Source organism: Babylonia areolata, chromosome 18 (genome assembly GCF_041734735.1).
Source record: "Babylonia areolata isolate BAREFJ2019XMU chromosome 18, ASM4173473v1, whole genome shotgun sequence".
NCBI lineage: Eukaryota > Metazoa > Mollusca > Gastropoda > Neogastropoda > Buccinidae > Babylonia > Babylonia areolata.
Genome location: NC_134893.1, coordinates 55,609,474 through 55,625,047, shown reverse-complemented (window position 1 = coordinate 55,625,047; position 15,574 = coordinate 55,609,474). Strand labels below are relative to the sequence as shown.

At 42.0% G+C, this 15,574-nt stretch overlaps 1 protein-coding gene across 1 annotated transcript in view; it reads left to right on the top strand.

The window, feature by feature from the left end:
- Positions 1 to 14,742, top strand: part of LOC143292283 (tolloid-like protein 2) — a 69,296-nt gene extending 54,554 nt beyond the window's left edge. The window contains exons 8-11 of the mRNA XM_076602469.1: positions 710 to 863; positions 11,083 to 11,205; positions 12,083 to 12,282; positions 14,683 to 14,742. Coding sequence (XP_076458584.1) covers positions 710 to 863; positions 11,083 to 11,205; positions 12,083 to 12,282; positions 14,683 to 14,742 — 537 coding nt within the window. The remainder of the gene's footprint in view (positions 1 to 709; positions 864 to 11,082; positions 11,206 to 12,082; positions 12,283 to 14,682) is intronic.
- The last annotated feature ends 832 nt before the right edge of the window (positions 14,743 to 15,574 follow it).

Below are 15,574 nucleotides of genomic sequence, written 5' to 3'. Positions count from 1 at the left end.
ATTACTGTCGTCAGTAGAGAGCGAGGAAATGTCCTGCACATTGCACATGTTGAATGTGGACAGGCACCGCTGAACATCACCGAAATAACTCAGCAGCATTGAACGGTTTTCTTATGGGCCCTACAGCAATCTACCATGGATAGGCCTAGTGCACTGTGCCGATGGTACTGCTGACGAGAAAGGGTGTGATTGAGAATGAGGGATAAAAAAGAGATCTCTTGTTGGTTTCCACACACACACACACACACACAGGGAACAGGTAGGAACACTCTTAACTCACTCAGTACGGCCAGTCCTCTCTTCTCCTCTACACAGACCCCTCGGATGTCCAGTGGGTGTCTCAATGACCCAACCTTTAGCTTCCGTCGTCAGAATTGTGGTATTCTTTGTCAACATTCACGTCTTCAGTATAAGAGCCTTCCGCTAGCAATATTTTGATGATGGTAATTGGGGTGAAACGCTGTTAACGTCGTCTCTTTCGCCGTTCGTATGGAGAGAGTTAAAAAAACATACACAGATACACAAAGACAGACAGACAGACACACACACACACACACACACACACACACACACACACACACACACACACACACACACACACACACACAATTAAACACACAAATACTCTTAGAAAGAAAATTCGTAAACGAAGAAAACATTCACGACAAAGGTGATAACACATTTGGTAAGCTTTGCTGGCTGTGTACAGGTGTCAGATTTGAAGGCATCGTGGCGTCGGAGAGTTCGCCTTTGTGGTGACGGCATCCCGCTCGACGTGAGGTCAACAGGAACCGAATTGTATGTCCAGTTTGTCAGCAATGCAGATGTATCCGCAACTGGATTCTCCGCAGAATGGCTTTCAGGTGAGGCTTTTAAAAAATGCAAATCTGATCACTTTTTGTCACAACATATTTCTGCGGGTAGAACTTATTTGTTTTCCGGTTTAAACTGTGCCCCGATATTCTGAACATTTTGTGCTAGAAAATTCCTCTTTTGAATTATTCTCTTTGTTTCAGACTTTTTCTTTTTCTTTCAGTCGACTCTTCCACATTTCTGTCTTGTTTGTCCATTGGCCTTTGTTTTTTTCTCCAGGAAATCTTGAATACATTATTTAACCTCTTCTCGTCATCGTAATTGTACTTAAAAACATATAATTTTATTGTATTCTTTTGCGCTTCGGACGTGTTTGTTGCCCGTTGGTAGTTCAGGGTCATCATGCCAGTTTTTTTTCTTTATTGTGCGTTATATATTTATAAATTCTTTTGTTTCCAGGTTGATTTATTAAGTGTCAGGTTAAAAAGGGCAGAAAGGTTAACATCAGAGACATGCCTTAGAGTTTTATGTGCTTGAATATGACTAGTTGTATCTACTTTTCTCTTCCAGGTTTTATGGCATTAGAACAGGTGTCACAGCCTCGATATGGGAGGCCTGGCAAAAAGCAGTGAATGAATGGAAAAGGCAATGGAGAGCAAGTCGCCATAATGTTGCCACGTTATATTGTTTTTATTCCCGTCTGCATGTTTTTCTTTGTCAGTAACAATTTCAAGAAGGCGTCAAAGCATACGCTACATCACAGCTTCCAGAAGAAGAAAAGAATAAATGCATGTTCTATACATAAACTCAACGTACTCGTCAGGCCTTGAGAGCCAGAAGTTATTTTGTCGCTGCCCTGTCGTTTCAGTGGATTTACTCCCTTACTGCCCAACCAGATTCTACGACATACAGCAGCACTTGCTGTTTTGCAGTCTTAGCATCAGGAAATGCCAGTGTTGTTGGGGGAACCACCGCACTACTTCTCAGTGTGGTTCTCTAATGCCTGCTCCAACACTACCTCCTTAGAAAAAGACTGCCACTGATAACAGTCCCCATGACTCAGTCGACACTGAATAGTGACACTCGAAACTGAGACACCAAAGAGGGCGATAGTAAATATCAGAGTAATCAAGCCATCACCATTATGAAGACAATGTTTATTAGCGAAAGTCATAAATTTCGATAAACGTTTTATCATTAGTTTGCTATGAAAAAAACCCTGAAACTGAAAAGTGATATTTTCTTAGTACCAGTCGTAAATTATGTATTTCTATAACTGGTAGACATGTGATGATTTTATTTTTTTTTTACACCATTTTTGTAGTAATTGAAACTAATTCTGTCACAATAGGATTACATTAGCCTGATTCAGTAAGGTCTAAACTCCGATGGGAATACATTATAGCAAACAAAGTGAACGAGAATAAATGTTATGCCCCAACATTATTGCCGCCGGCGACAATTTGGGGAGGCCTTATTACCCACATCGTCGCACAAAACTAATATGTTGCCGGTGACAATTGTTTTCTAATACCAGTCCCAAATCTGTCGCCAGTTGGAAATTTACCGCTAATGACGATTGATTCGAACCGGGTTCTTCAACTGCTTTATCTGCTTGTGTGTGTGTGTGTGTGTGTGTGTGTGTGAACATAGTACTAGGGGTATTTAGATCTGGGGGAATATAGACCTGGGGGAACGTAGATGTGCACACTTTGGGGTACTGGTCAGTAGTTAACAGTGGTCGGTATTGATCAGTGGTCAAAACCAGTACAAATAACGTGTAATATAGTACTCATAATACGGAGAGATGTTAATATAACACACACTGGACATTTTGGGTAGTGATCAGTACTGCTCAATTACTTAATAGTCAAACTAGGTCAAGAAGTCTTGATGTTGCTGCATTCTGAAACCTTTTGGCGGTGGTTAGCAGTGGTCAACAGTTGTAATAGTGGTCAGTATATGGTCAAATCGTGTCAAGAAGCACAAATCCGCACAGCCATAAAAAAATTATAACAACGTGAATAGTTAGCGGTACGCAGTGACCAGTGTGCGTGCAAAAATCTACCAGGACTTAATAACAGTGCATAAAAGTAACCAAATAACGATAGCTAAACACTTTCGCGTAGTGGTGGTAAGTAGTTGTCAGTATTGACCAGGGAGGAAGGTGACAGAATGTTTAAGATGCTTATCTGCCATTCACTGTCCGTAAAGGTCTGAGTTCGATTCCCGATCTAGCCCTTTCTCCCAAGTTTGGAAAATCAAACTGAGTGTCTGGTCATTCGGATCAGACGATAAACGGAGGACCCGTATGCAGCACGTACCTGGTGCACTATAAAAGAACCCATGGCATCATAAGTGTTGTCCACTGGCAAATTTGTGTAGATTTCTACTCTGATATGTGATATGTACACACACACACACACACACACACACACACACACACACACATATATATATATATATATTATATAAAAGTCCCAGTACCGCACAAACGTCACAAACTAATGCACGTTTGTCTTCAGTGGTAAGCAATGGTCACAAGTAGTCGCACAGCGATCCAACACCTGCCAAAACATACTGATGCACAGGTATGACTCAAAAAAAGGCACTGAGCATTTTGGGTTTGTGGTCAGCTGGGGTAACATAGACCTGGAGGAAATAGACATTGGGGAATATATACCAGGGGAGTGGGGGGTGGGGGGGGACGTTGACTTGGAGGATTTATAGACCTTGGGGAACTTTGACCTGGCTGACAGAAATTTGAGGGAACATAGACCTGACTGAACGTAGGGCTGACCTGGTCCATATGGCCTGACAGGAAGTGGGCAAAGTGACAGAAGGACAGACCGCACTTGGGTCTACGGCCTGCGTGAAAGCAATGACAGACCGAGGACATTCCAGTTTAATACCACGGGACGAGCATACACACATACAAACATGCATAAATGTACACAAACATACGTAGTCACATACACACATACATACATACATACATATTATACAGTAACATAAAGTCATTATCAGACGATAACGCAGAAACAATGTCGTGTTTTTTGTTTTGTTTTGTTTTGTTTTCCTTTTTTTTAATTTTTTTTTTTTTAGGTACATCGGATTTTAAGATTGTACACTTTTATTTCATTTCATCATTTAATTCACATTGAAAGAAATTATGTTTTTCATCATCTATACTGGGTGCACATTAAGGGCTAGTCAATTCTATGGATGTTCCCGGCTGAAACCATCTTTTTTATTTGCATTGCATCCAAATTTCATTAGCTGCAATCTTGCAAAATGTAATCTTTGCCACTTATATGTGATAACTGTTAGGACATTTTCCATCTTAACCGTCTTAATTATACTTTTGGATGAAGAAAACAAAGTATACTTTTCTTTTGTTTCAATATTTTGTTCAGTGTTTAAGTCTAAACTTTACTTAAAATGTTGATGAGCGCTACTCCTCGATAATTAACAGGATTATTGACATATCATTTTTAGTTAATTGGAATGATTATGGACTTTGCCCATGCTCAATGAAAACACCATTTTCAAAGAACTGGTTGAATAACAGAACAAGAAAGTCAATATTAACTTTATTTGCATGCTTTAACATCTCTTCAACAATTTCTATTGGTCCTGCGTTCTTTCCTGTTTTCATATGTTTGATACCAGCAATGACCATTTTATTAGATATTGGATTATTAAACAGTGGTTCTTCTTCTTCGTTCATGGGCTTCAGCTCCCACGTTTACTTGTATGTACACGAGTGGGTTTTTACGTGTATGACCGCTTTTACCTCCCCCCCCCATGAAGGCAGCCATACTCCGTTTTCGGGGATGTGCATGCTGGATATGTTGTTGTTTCCATAACCCACCGAACGCTGACATGGATTACAGGATTTTTAACGTGCGTATTTGAGCTTCTACTTGCGTATATACACGAAGGGGTTCAGCACAAGCAGGTTTGCACATATGTTGACCTGGGAGATCGGAAAAATCTCTGCCCTTTACCCACCAGGCGCCGTTACCAAGATTCGAACCCGGGACCCTCAGATTGAAAGTCCAACGCTTTAACCACTCGGTTAATGCACCTGTCAAAAAAAGGTGGCTCAAAATAACATTCATTCTCAAACTAATGTCTTCTTGCTCTGTGTCATTAACCAACCCATTAAAAACACTACAGAATTGACCATGCCATTGTTCTATTGATATTTCATTGCACACAAAAGCCAGTCTGTTTACAGACCTAAATATTACGCAGAATGTGTTGGAGTCACTGATTGAATATGGAAGGTTTTTTTTCATTTTTTCATTTTTAAATCTGACTTCTTCAGACTCTCGTTCATTCATTTTTTTCTTAATTCAGAATATTGTTTGTCGTTTTCTGTTTTACTTCTCTGAAACCTCTCATGTAACCCTTTTAACTTCGTTCACACTCATCATCAAACCTGACAGTACTCTTTTGATCCTGCAAGCAGTAGCTCCATAAAAAAAGCACTAACAGACGGGTCTAAGCTTTCATTTGCATTCACATATGATAAACCGAAGGCTTTCTGTAAGCTGTCATAAAAATTCTGACTCAAACTCATTTTTGCACACAGTAGCATTTTTATCAGACCACACGTGTTTTCTTCACCCTGCTTTCTAAAGTCTCTATTTCCTGAATGATCATTGATCCTGTTCTACGTTACTTGAAGTGGTAGATGGTAATGAATTGCTGCCGTGCAGAGAATTTTTAACTTGGTGCATGAAACTTTATATGATCTGTAAAAACTCCACCATAATCAAACGATGAATCAAGGAGTTTCATTCAAACAAGCAGAATCTAATTTATTCACCTAAGTCACGTAACAAAGATCCTTTAACTCACTCCCTACTAATTACCTGATATCAGGTAATGAGCAGCGAGTGCGTTCCCTACTGATTATCACTATACACGTTCTGACATTCAAAAATGTCCACGCCTCACACAGCTGGGAATGGACAATGCTGAATGGGTCTCCTGTCTTGCCTCATTAGCATAGCGAAACACCAGACCACTGGTATTGGCCAATCTTTGCTTGTCACTGAGGTTTCAAGCAATTTTTATTCCAACCTGGACTGAGTGATTCCACGTGTGACAATGGCTTCTCAGGCTCAAACACGTTATTCTCGAAAGAGACAAGAAATTCGTGCTTTCAGCTTACAAGATCAAAGGGATGGCTTTGACTTGGAAGGGGATAGAGAAAGGAGAGTTATTTCAGTCCACCAGAAGGAGGGCAATGTGTATTGGACAGTGAAACTGGTGTGAGTAACAGGGGAAGGGGGAGGGGCAGTAGATGTGGCAAGTGACAGGCAGTTGGAATGGAGAGGGTGATTGGTGGTGAGTATGCTAATAAACCACTGGATGTTGAAACAGAGGAAGGGTTGTTTGATTGATGTTCCACCATACATTGGGCAAGACACACACAGACAAAAGTTACAAGGCATGAAAGACCACCACGCCCCTCCTCCCACCCACACCCTCGAGTTGAAGCAAGTTTACTTGCATTTTGTAGAGGCTCCCATTCAGTCATCATTTACACTCTAATGGGATTCTAAGAGTGAGATTTGTGGAAAACAGAGCTTTTTTCATGAATAGTACAGACTTCACCTATACAAATTCTATACCACCCTCACATTTTACGTCATGAAAAAAATATCATTTTTAACTCCTGCTGTTTAGAAGGTATTTCAGAAGTTTGAGTTATGAAAAATTGTGCTGTCTTTATTTGATACATCAACAATTGTGTGTCCAAATTTTATGACACTGTGTTTATTTGTTATTTTTTTACAATTTAAAAAAAACACCTGTACAAACGCCCAGTACACAGAGGAACGCGAGCTTACAAATCGCCCGATAGGGAGTGAGATTTGTTGAGAGAGAGAGAGAGAGAGAGAGAGAATGTGGGAGTGTAAGCCCACGATTTCTCGCGGTCCCACGATTTCTCTCACATTGAGAGAAATTGTGGGATTGTGAGAAATCATGGTCATTCCCCTCCCACGTTCTCTCAACTCTCAGAATGTGGGAGAAATCGTGGGAGGTCCCCTTTATTTTTATAAAAAAATATTTCCTTTGTCATCGGAGTTGGTTTCTTGTCTTTTCCCAATGCAAATCTAAGAGAAAATTGAAAAATTGAGAGAGAGAGAGAGAGAGAGAGAGAGAGAAATTGAGAGAGAGAGAGAGAGAGAGAGAGAGAGAGAGAGAGAAAAGGAGAAACGGGGGAAACGACAACGACGATAATATCAGTGACAGTGGCGTTAGCGAAGACATCAGCAACAGACGGTGAAGGTGATGGCACAGTACTGGTTTAAAAAAAGTGTGAATGTATGTGCATGTCTGTGAGTGAGTGAGTGAGTATGTGTGTGTGTGTGGTTGTGTGTGTTTCTTTATGTGCGTTTACTTGGCAGGTTGATTTGATCTTCTTTCACTCCTGTTTTTAAAATAATTTGGTGTTCTAAGTGTCCTTTATGAAACTGAGAATCTATTTTCAGTGCAATCTTGCATGCGAAAGGATACTGACACAAATAGATGAACAAATGAGCAAGCATGAAATGAAGAACGTTCTAAATAAATGTGACAGAAATGGTTGCATCACAACAAACATCAAAACTATTGGGTCCAGTTTTCACGCTGCCTACGTGAGAGCAAAGCATTGTGAAAAACCTTTTTTTTTTGCCCAATCATCTGCACCGTTTCAGTGGCATTACTCCCACGCCGCTTATTTTAGATTCCCCCTTACACGGTCACACCCGGATTTGTCACAGTTCCAGCGTCGGCAGTCCGCAGGGAACTATCGATGTTAGGTCGCTAGGAATCCACACACCAGAGGAGACCCTGCACTGTTTGTGAGTCACTTCGGTGAAGTTCAGTGGTGCCTGTTCTGATTTAACGTACTTAGGACACCACCTACTAAGCCCCCTACTAAAGACAATAATGGCTTAGTCGTGGAGCCAGACTGAGTGAGCGTCCCTCCCAGAGTGGAGACCGCCACCACGTCCCTCAAACAACAGCCCCCCATGAATGTGCCGACACTGACGACATTGACAGGACTCACCCCAAGCACAGAAGTGGAGGGGCATTGAAACTGAGGTCACCATGAGAGCAGGGTATGGAAGGCGACAGACTTTGAGACTGTTTTGTTTATATTGATGATGATGAAGGAGGAGGAGGATGACGATGACGATGTTGCTATGGAGGTCCATTTTGGTTTGGGACTGCGTGACAAGGCTGTACTCTACGCTTCCTGTCATAATGATATCCCGGCGTTAACCAGGCCCGGCAGATAAGACACTTACAGTGTTGGTCAGGTAATTAGAGCAACACACCCAAAGACGCATCCTTGAAGTGGATGACACTCGACTGTGTGGTCCCAGTCTGCCCATTTAAGCCCGCAGTACACTCAACTTTGGGTAGGAGCCGGCCACGGGCCGAAAAACCCACCTCCGCTGGGATTCGAACCCGCGTCCTCCCAGCCGTCTGTCCGCGACGCTAACCACTTCGCCACGGCGGCTGGTGTGAAAAACCTTTTTTGCAACATCCAGGAAAGATTCGGTTCAAGTCAGTATATTATAGCATATTCGGTTCAAGTCATATTATATTATAGTATCGGTTCAAGTCATATTATATTATATTCGGTTCAAGATATATGATATATTTCTGTTTGAGTTATACACATTGCCTGACTTTCGTCGTTTGCTATTGATTCCGATGTTGAATTTTAGGTCGATGCATTGTAGTGATCCATCTTATGTGAAATACAATGAATAGTTGTCTTTCAGTGTTATTACTGTTCATGTCTTCGCTAACGCCACTGTCATTATCATGATCATCGTTGTCTTCGCCTCCCTTTTTCTCTTTTCTTTTTCTTTCTCTCATCTTTCTCTTAGCTTTGCATTGGGAAAAGACAAGAAACCAACTTCAATGATAAAGGAAATATGTTTGATATAAATAAAGAGGATGTAAGCCTACGATTTCTCGCAATCCCACGATTTCTCTCACTTTGAGAGAAATCGTGGTCGTTCCCCTCCGACGTTTTCTCTCAATTGCGAGAAATCGTGGGGGGGCGCCCCCACCATTTAAAATCGTGAGAAGTGCCCCTTATTTTAATCAAAATGATTTCCTTGGTCATCGGAGTTGGGTTCTTGTCTTTACCCAATGCAAATCAAGGAGAAAAACGAGAGAGAAAAAAAGAAACTAGAAATGGGAGCGACGACAACGACGATCACGATAAAGACAGTGGCGTTAGCGAAGACATCAACAATATACGGTGAAGTCGATGACACAGTACTGAATTTAAAAAATGTGCATGTGTATGAGTAAGTGAGTTTGTGAGTGTGAGAATGAGTGGGTGTGTGTGTGTGTGTGTTTCCTTTTGTGTGTTTTCTTGGCTGGTGGACTTGTTCTTTTCTTTTCACTTTGTTTTTTGAAATAATATTTTCATATTCTGAGTCACCCTTATTTTAGTAAAAAAGATTTCTTTTGTCATCGGAGTTGGGTTCTTATCTTTCCCCAATGCAAATCTAAGAGAAAAATCAGAGAGATGAAAAGGAAAGAGAAAGATGGGGGCGACGACAATGACAATAATGGTAACGACAGTGGTGTTCTTGATGACATCATCAGAAATTACACTGAAACACATCTATTTATTAAATTTCACATAAGATTGATCACTGCAATGCACTGACCTCAAATTCAACATCGGAATCAATAGCAGACAACTAAATCAAGGCAATGTACACAACTCAAACATAAATATAATACAATATATCATAACATATCATAACAAAATATAATGTAATGTAACATTGATAATATGAATTGTATAGCATGTACTATGAAATAATATCTTAAAAAATATGATATGATTAATATGATATGATATAGTATAATGTAATAATAATTAAACCATATCTTTCCCGAGGGATATAGCAGGTAATAACATGTTTCATCTTCATGATGGAAGCGTGAAAACTGGACCAAATGGTTTTGATGTTTGTTGTGATGCAAACTTTTCTGTCATATTTATTGAATGTTTTTCATTTCATGCTTGCTCATTTGTTCATCTGTTTGTATCAGCATGTTTTCGCATGTAAGATTGCACTGAAAATAGATTCTCAGTTTCATAGAATACATTTAAGACATGGACATATCTATATGAAAAAACAGTGTGAAAGAAGACCAAATCAACCAGCCAAGTAAACACACATCAGGGAACACACACACACACACACATACACACATACACACACACACAAACACACTCGCTCGCTCGCTCGCTCGCTCACTCACTGACATACACACACAATCACACTTTCATAAACCAGTAGTGCCATCACCTTCACCGTTTATTGTTGATGTCTTCCCAAACGCCACTGTCATCATGATCGTCGTTGTCGTTTCCCCCATTTCTCGTTTCTTTTTCTCTCTCTAATTTTTCTCTTAGATTTGCATTGGGAAAAGACAAGAAACCAACTCCGATGATGAAGGAATTATTTGCAATAAAAACAAGGGGGACTTCCCACGATTTCTTGCAATTGCGAGAAATCGTGGGCTAACAGGGGAACGACCACGATTTCTCGCTATCCCACGATTTCTCTCAACGTGGGCTTACAGGGAGAGAGACAGATGCAGGCAGACAGACAGCCAGACACACGGAGACAGAGACACAGAGATACACATGCATCAGAGTAAGAGAAATAGAATGCATTCAGGAAAGATCGGAAATGAATCCAGCCCAGGAGTGATTTTTTTCAAATAGTTGACATCCATGTCAAATTTGTCGCAAGCATCAAAATTATGGCGTAAGTAGCCAAAAAGGAAACGCGTCATTATGACATACTGATGACTGTGAGGACACTGATCCGAGCCCTTCAGGATTTTTCGGCCCGAAGCCAGCAACCCAGAGCTGAGATTGCGACGGGTTTAAATGGCAAGACTAGGACTATACAGTCGAGCGTCATCCACTTCACAAATGCATGTTGCTCAGGCCTCCTGGCCAACACTGTAAACGTCTGCATCTCTTCAAAATGGCTTATGTCGTGATATACTGTAAAGGACCATAAGGAAGAGTAGAGTATAGCCTTGTCATGTGGTCCCAAATATTAACGGACTTCCATACCAACATCGTCATCATCCGCATCATTATTCAATTTCAAATACAGAAGAAAAAAATACAATGTCATGTTCCCATGGTGATAAAAGTTGCGATTTCCCCTTCAGTTCCATACTTATGGTGACCTCCTTCCAAAGTCTTCGCTGTCGATGGGTTCTCGGTGGAGTGTCGGAGGGACGTTGTAGCGGCCTCTGCTGCCATGGAGACGTACACTCAGTCTAGCTCCGCGGACGTGATTCTGGTCGTCAGCAGGGGGCTTAGTAATGGTGTTCTGCGTATGTTGAATCAAAACAGGCACTGTTAAACACCATCGAAATGACTCGGAAGCGGCGCAGGGTTTTCTCTGGCTTGTAGCCTCCAGGTGACCTGGCTTCGATTGCTCCCATTGGACTGTAGGCACTGGAGCTGGGTGTAGCTGGGTATGGGGGAACTGGGGTGAGCGGCGTGGAGATAATGCAATTGAACTGACACGCACGCGCGCGCGCGCGCGCGCACAGACACACACACACACACACACACACACACACACACACACACACACACACACACACTTTCCTGTTCCTTCTTGTTTTTGTTTTTTTGTTGTTGTCAAGTTGCCTGCAAAATAAACAATCCCATGGAAAAGATGACGACTGAATTTGACGTAAAAATCTCGGAGGCCAACTTTGGTCAAAATAAACTTTCAAAAACGGCATCCATGCGGAAAACCCCGAATCAGCCGTCAAAAAAAAGCATATGAGATACTGAATTCGCTCAGAATAGATTTTATGAGACTTGAAAATATTAATATCAAACACAGGCATAAACAATAAACGTATTCTGGCACTTGACGATTCCATGATCATTTGATCAATTGCAAATGTGAATATTCTTTCATATGTCTGTTCACCCCAGAAACGTAGGAATGACCAATCTGCGCTCGCTCATTTGATCAATTGCAAATGTGAATATTATTTTATATGTCTGTTCACACCAGAAATGAAGGAATGACCAATCTACTCTCTCTCTCTCTCTCTCTCTCTCTCTCTCTCTCTCATTTATCCCTCTTCTCTTCTTTGTTTCCGGACAGTAATTCTAAGTTGAATTCAGTAGGAATCACACTCGAGTCAGGAAGGCTTTGCCATTTTTGTTTGTCAGTTTGTGAGAAGTCCTTTTTCGACCCCAGAGGCATTTTTTCCTACTCCTCGTCAAGTTTCGATCTCGCCGAAGGAGAGAAGAGCGAGTGCACATACCAGATAGCTCTGAGGGAAGAGGGCTACAAAGTACACCTCTACATCACTAACTTCTACGTGGGCGGTGTGTCACCTGGCAGCAGCTGCCCAGGCATTTACATTGAGGTGAGGGGAGTTTGTGTAATATTATTCTTTGTTTGGTTAAATGTGCTTACCATTTCAGACTGATGCAAACTGTCTGTTATTTTATGAAATTTCCAAACACACACACACACACACACACACACACAGAAAATATCAACAACAACAAAAACAACAACAACCCCATGAAGGATTATAAGAGAGAAAACGATATGATTCACAAGAACTGTGACAATACTACCGATAATGTCACAGCAAGATGGTGCTATTTGGTGTCATATACTGTACCATGCCATACAGATGCAAACTAGACCTATCGGTTTGCTCTGTGTTGGCAATAGTGGCAAACGTGGTACAAAAACGTCTCTGCCAAGCCTATCATCTGCTCAGAAAATTGATGCAGTTCCCAGCTGTAAGCACTGTGGCCACAAAGAATTTTCCACGTGGAAAGGACGGGTGGATATCTGAATTTGCCATGGTAATTATATTTAACCAAACGGGGAGTATAACACAAACTCCTGTTTTTCGTATCATGGATTGTACCATGTTAAACTGATTGTTGCTTAGTGGGTGAGGAGACAGACAGGATAAAGAAAAGAAATAGCGAGTTCACTTCAGTCTCTAGTCTCTCACTTTCTCAGCAAACAGAAAAACAGACACAAGTAATTTCCCCCTGAGCCAATTATAAATATGAAGGCAAAATGAACATGTTTATTTTTTCACTCACGCACACTTTTTCGCCTAGAATAAAAATTATTTCAAATAAGATTTTTTCCTAAACCGGGGAACAAATTTCTTGAGTATCACAATTCACCGTGCACAGTAGTTCTGTTGCTTCCATCCAACCACAGGATCGCACTCAGTCAATGGCCGGCTTGTAATACAGTTTACTCACAGTAAACAAATGTCCACCCCACACAGCTCGAGTGGGACACCCGGGCACCTCCTCCACAGTGAGCACCAGTTCCACGGGGGGTCCCTCCAATCCGTGGCCGGTCAATATGGAGCCCTGATAACACTTAAAGAAAAAGTTTTTAGTTCTTGGTACACTCCATTCAGGTCCTTTCCTTCACACTTCTCAGCTAATCCTCTCAACTGTTCCCCCTGTTCATTTCAGTGTCCGCTTCTGTTCCTTTCTTACGTATACACTTTCACCCTTTCACACCACTCATGCATTTATACAAATTTTCCCATAAACAATGCAATATTCATTTAAGAATGTCACCGTGTTATTTTTTTTATGAATCTGCAGAAAAAAGTATCAGTTTATTATTATTTCTTCTTCATTCGGGGGCTGCAACTCCCACGTTCACTCGTATGTACATGAATGGGCTTTTACGTGTACGGCTGTTTTTACCCCATCATGTTGACAACCCTACTCCGTTTTCGGGGGTGTGCATGCTGGGTATGTCCTTGTTTCCATAACCCACCTAAAGCTAGGATGGATTACAGGATCTTTAACGTGCGTATTTGGTCTTCTGCTTGTGTATACACACGAAGGGGTGTCACGCACTAGCAGGTCTGCACATATGTTGACCTGGGAGATTGGGAAAATCCCAACCCTTTACCCACCAGGCGCCGTTACCAAGATTCGAACCCTTAGATTGGAAGTCCAACGCTTTAACTAATCGGCTATTGCGCCCGTCATCAATTTATTACAAAGCAAAACATTTCAAAACCCATTACTAACTCCTGAGTAACTATCCAATTGCACGTTGAATTATGAATGAAATTATCCAACGACTAACCATTGAATAAAGGATAAGAGTAGGTTTTGAGAATGACCTGCCTGAGAAACCCAACAACAAATGGTGTCAGCAGAAATGAGATGTCCCCAAGAGGAACTTCTGTTGTGGGATCTACCCAGTAGTATTTGAGACACCTTGATAATGATATAATGATAATATGGAGGCTTATGTAGCGAGGTTCCGCGCGTTCAAGAACAGGCTGACTGCGCTTTACAGTAGAAACAAATATTAACATTTCAAAGGTATAATAGTAGACCCACATATCATTCACTGCACAAAAAGGTACATCACTCACACACACACACACACACACACACACACACAAATGGAACCGACAGCGTGGAAAGCCATGTCCTGAGGTGATCCACGCAGACCATGCATCTCACCCCCATGTCGGCCAGTGGCCAGCAAACGGAGGAAAGAAGTTCTGAGGTTGAGCATGTCAAAGGGAATAGAACCCAAGGGCTCGGCTGGTGCTTATCCAATGAAATATAGAATGAGAAACAAGTCCCACAAGGGAACTCTCCTGGGGTTGCGAGACTCCTTGAGTGAAGCCCCCCCCACGCCCCCCCCCCCCCCCCCACCCCACGCCACCCCCTAACCCCTCCAGCAGAATTCTCTGAGAAGGAAGTCTGCTTCAAAGGAAGAACCTCCCAACTTTTTGATTGTGGTGCAGATAGCCGACCTGTACCGTCGAACCACACCAGCCGCAAGATTAAGCCCTGTGGAGCAGTGAGCAAGAAAGTTTGCAAGCTGCTCGCGAAAAGTATTGATCCCTACACCACTCCAGGTTTTTCCCAAATAGAAGTAATACAAAGAATCAGCCCTGATCTCATTGAACCAGAATCCAGTGATTCAAGGTCTGAGAACGCGCCTCCAAGTCCGTTAGAGCAGAGGCAGTCCAAGGGACAGAAAGCTCTAAATCTTATGGAAGCAGCTCCGACCGCACAACAGCTATGCATTGAGGTCAAGCAACAGAGGGATCAAAGGAGGGGTTCCTGAATGGAGCTGTCAACACAGATCTGGTTTGACCTTAAGTTCCAGAGGAGGGTCATGAGTGGGATCCAGCATGTCCAGGTACCAAGGTTGGGCCGGCTACGTGGGTGCAATCAGGATGAGTTGTGGTCGTTCTAATTTGGCTTTCTAAATCATCTTGGGCAGGATCATAATGGATTGAAAAGTATAAACGATCAAGTTGTTCCGATCTAGAGACAGAGTATCCACTGCCCAGGCCTCCACGTCTGTGACCAGTGAGATATAAATTTGGAGTCTCACGTTGAATCTCGTCATAAAGAGATCCCTTTTATTAACATGAGACGGCACTTGAGGAACCTGCTCAGGGAGGGTTGCCAGTGACTCCATCGTGACCAAGAGATAACTGAGAATTCTCTTTGACGCATGGGAGGAAGGACGTAAGACCAGAAGGTCCACTTATCAATGTAAACAGTCCAATGTTAGAGAGAACTGTCATGGTCTGCCTGGCGAATCTCATCCCTAAGACGTCGAATGAATGACTTGTGGAGAGATCGCACTTGTCGTCGCATGGAAGAATCCTGGCTGAGAACACC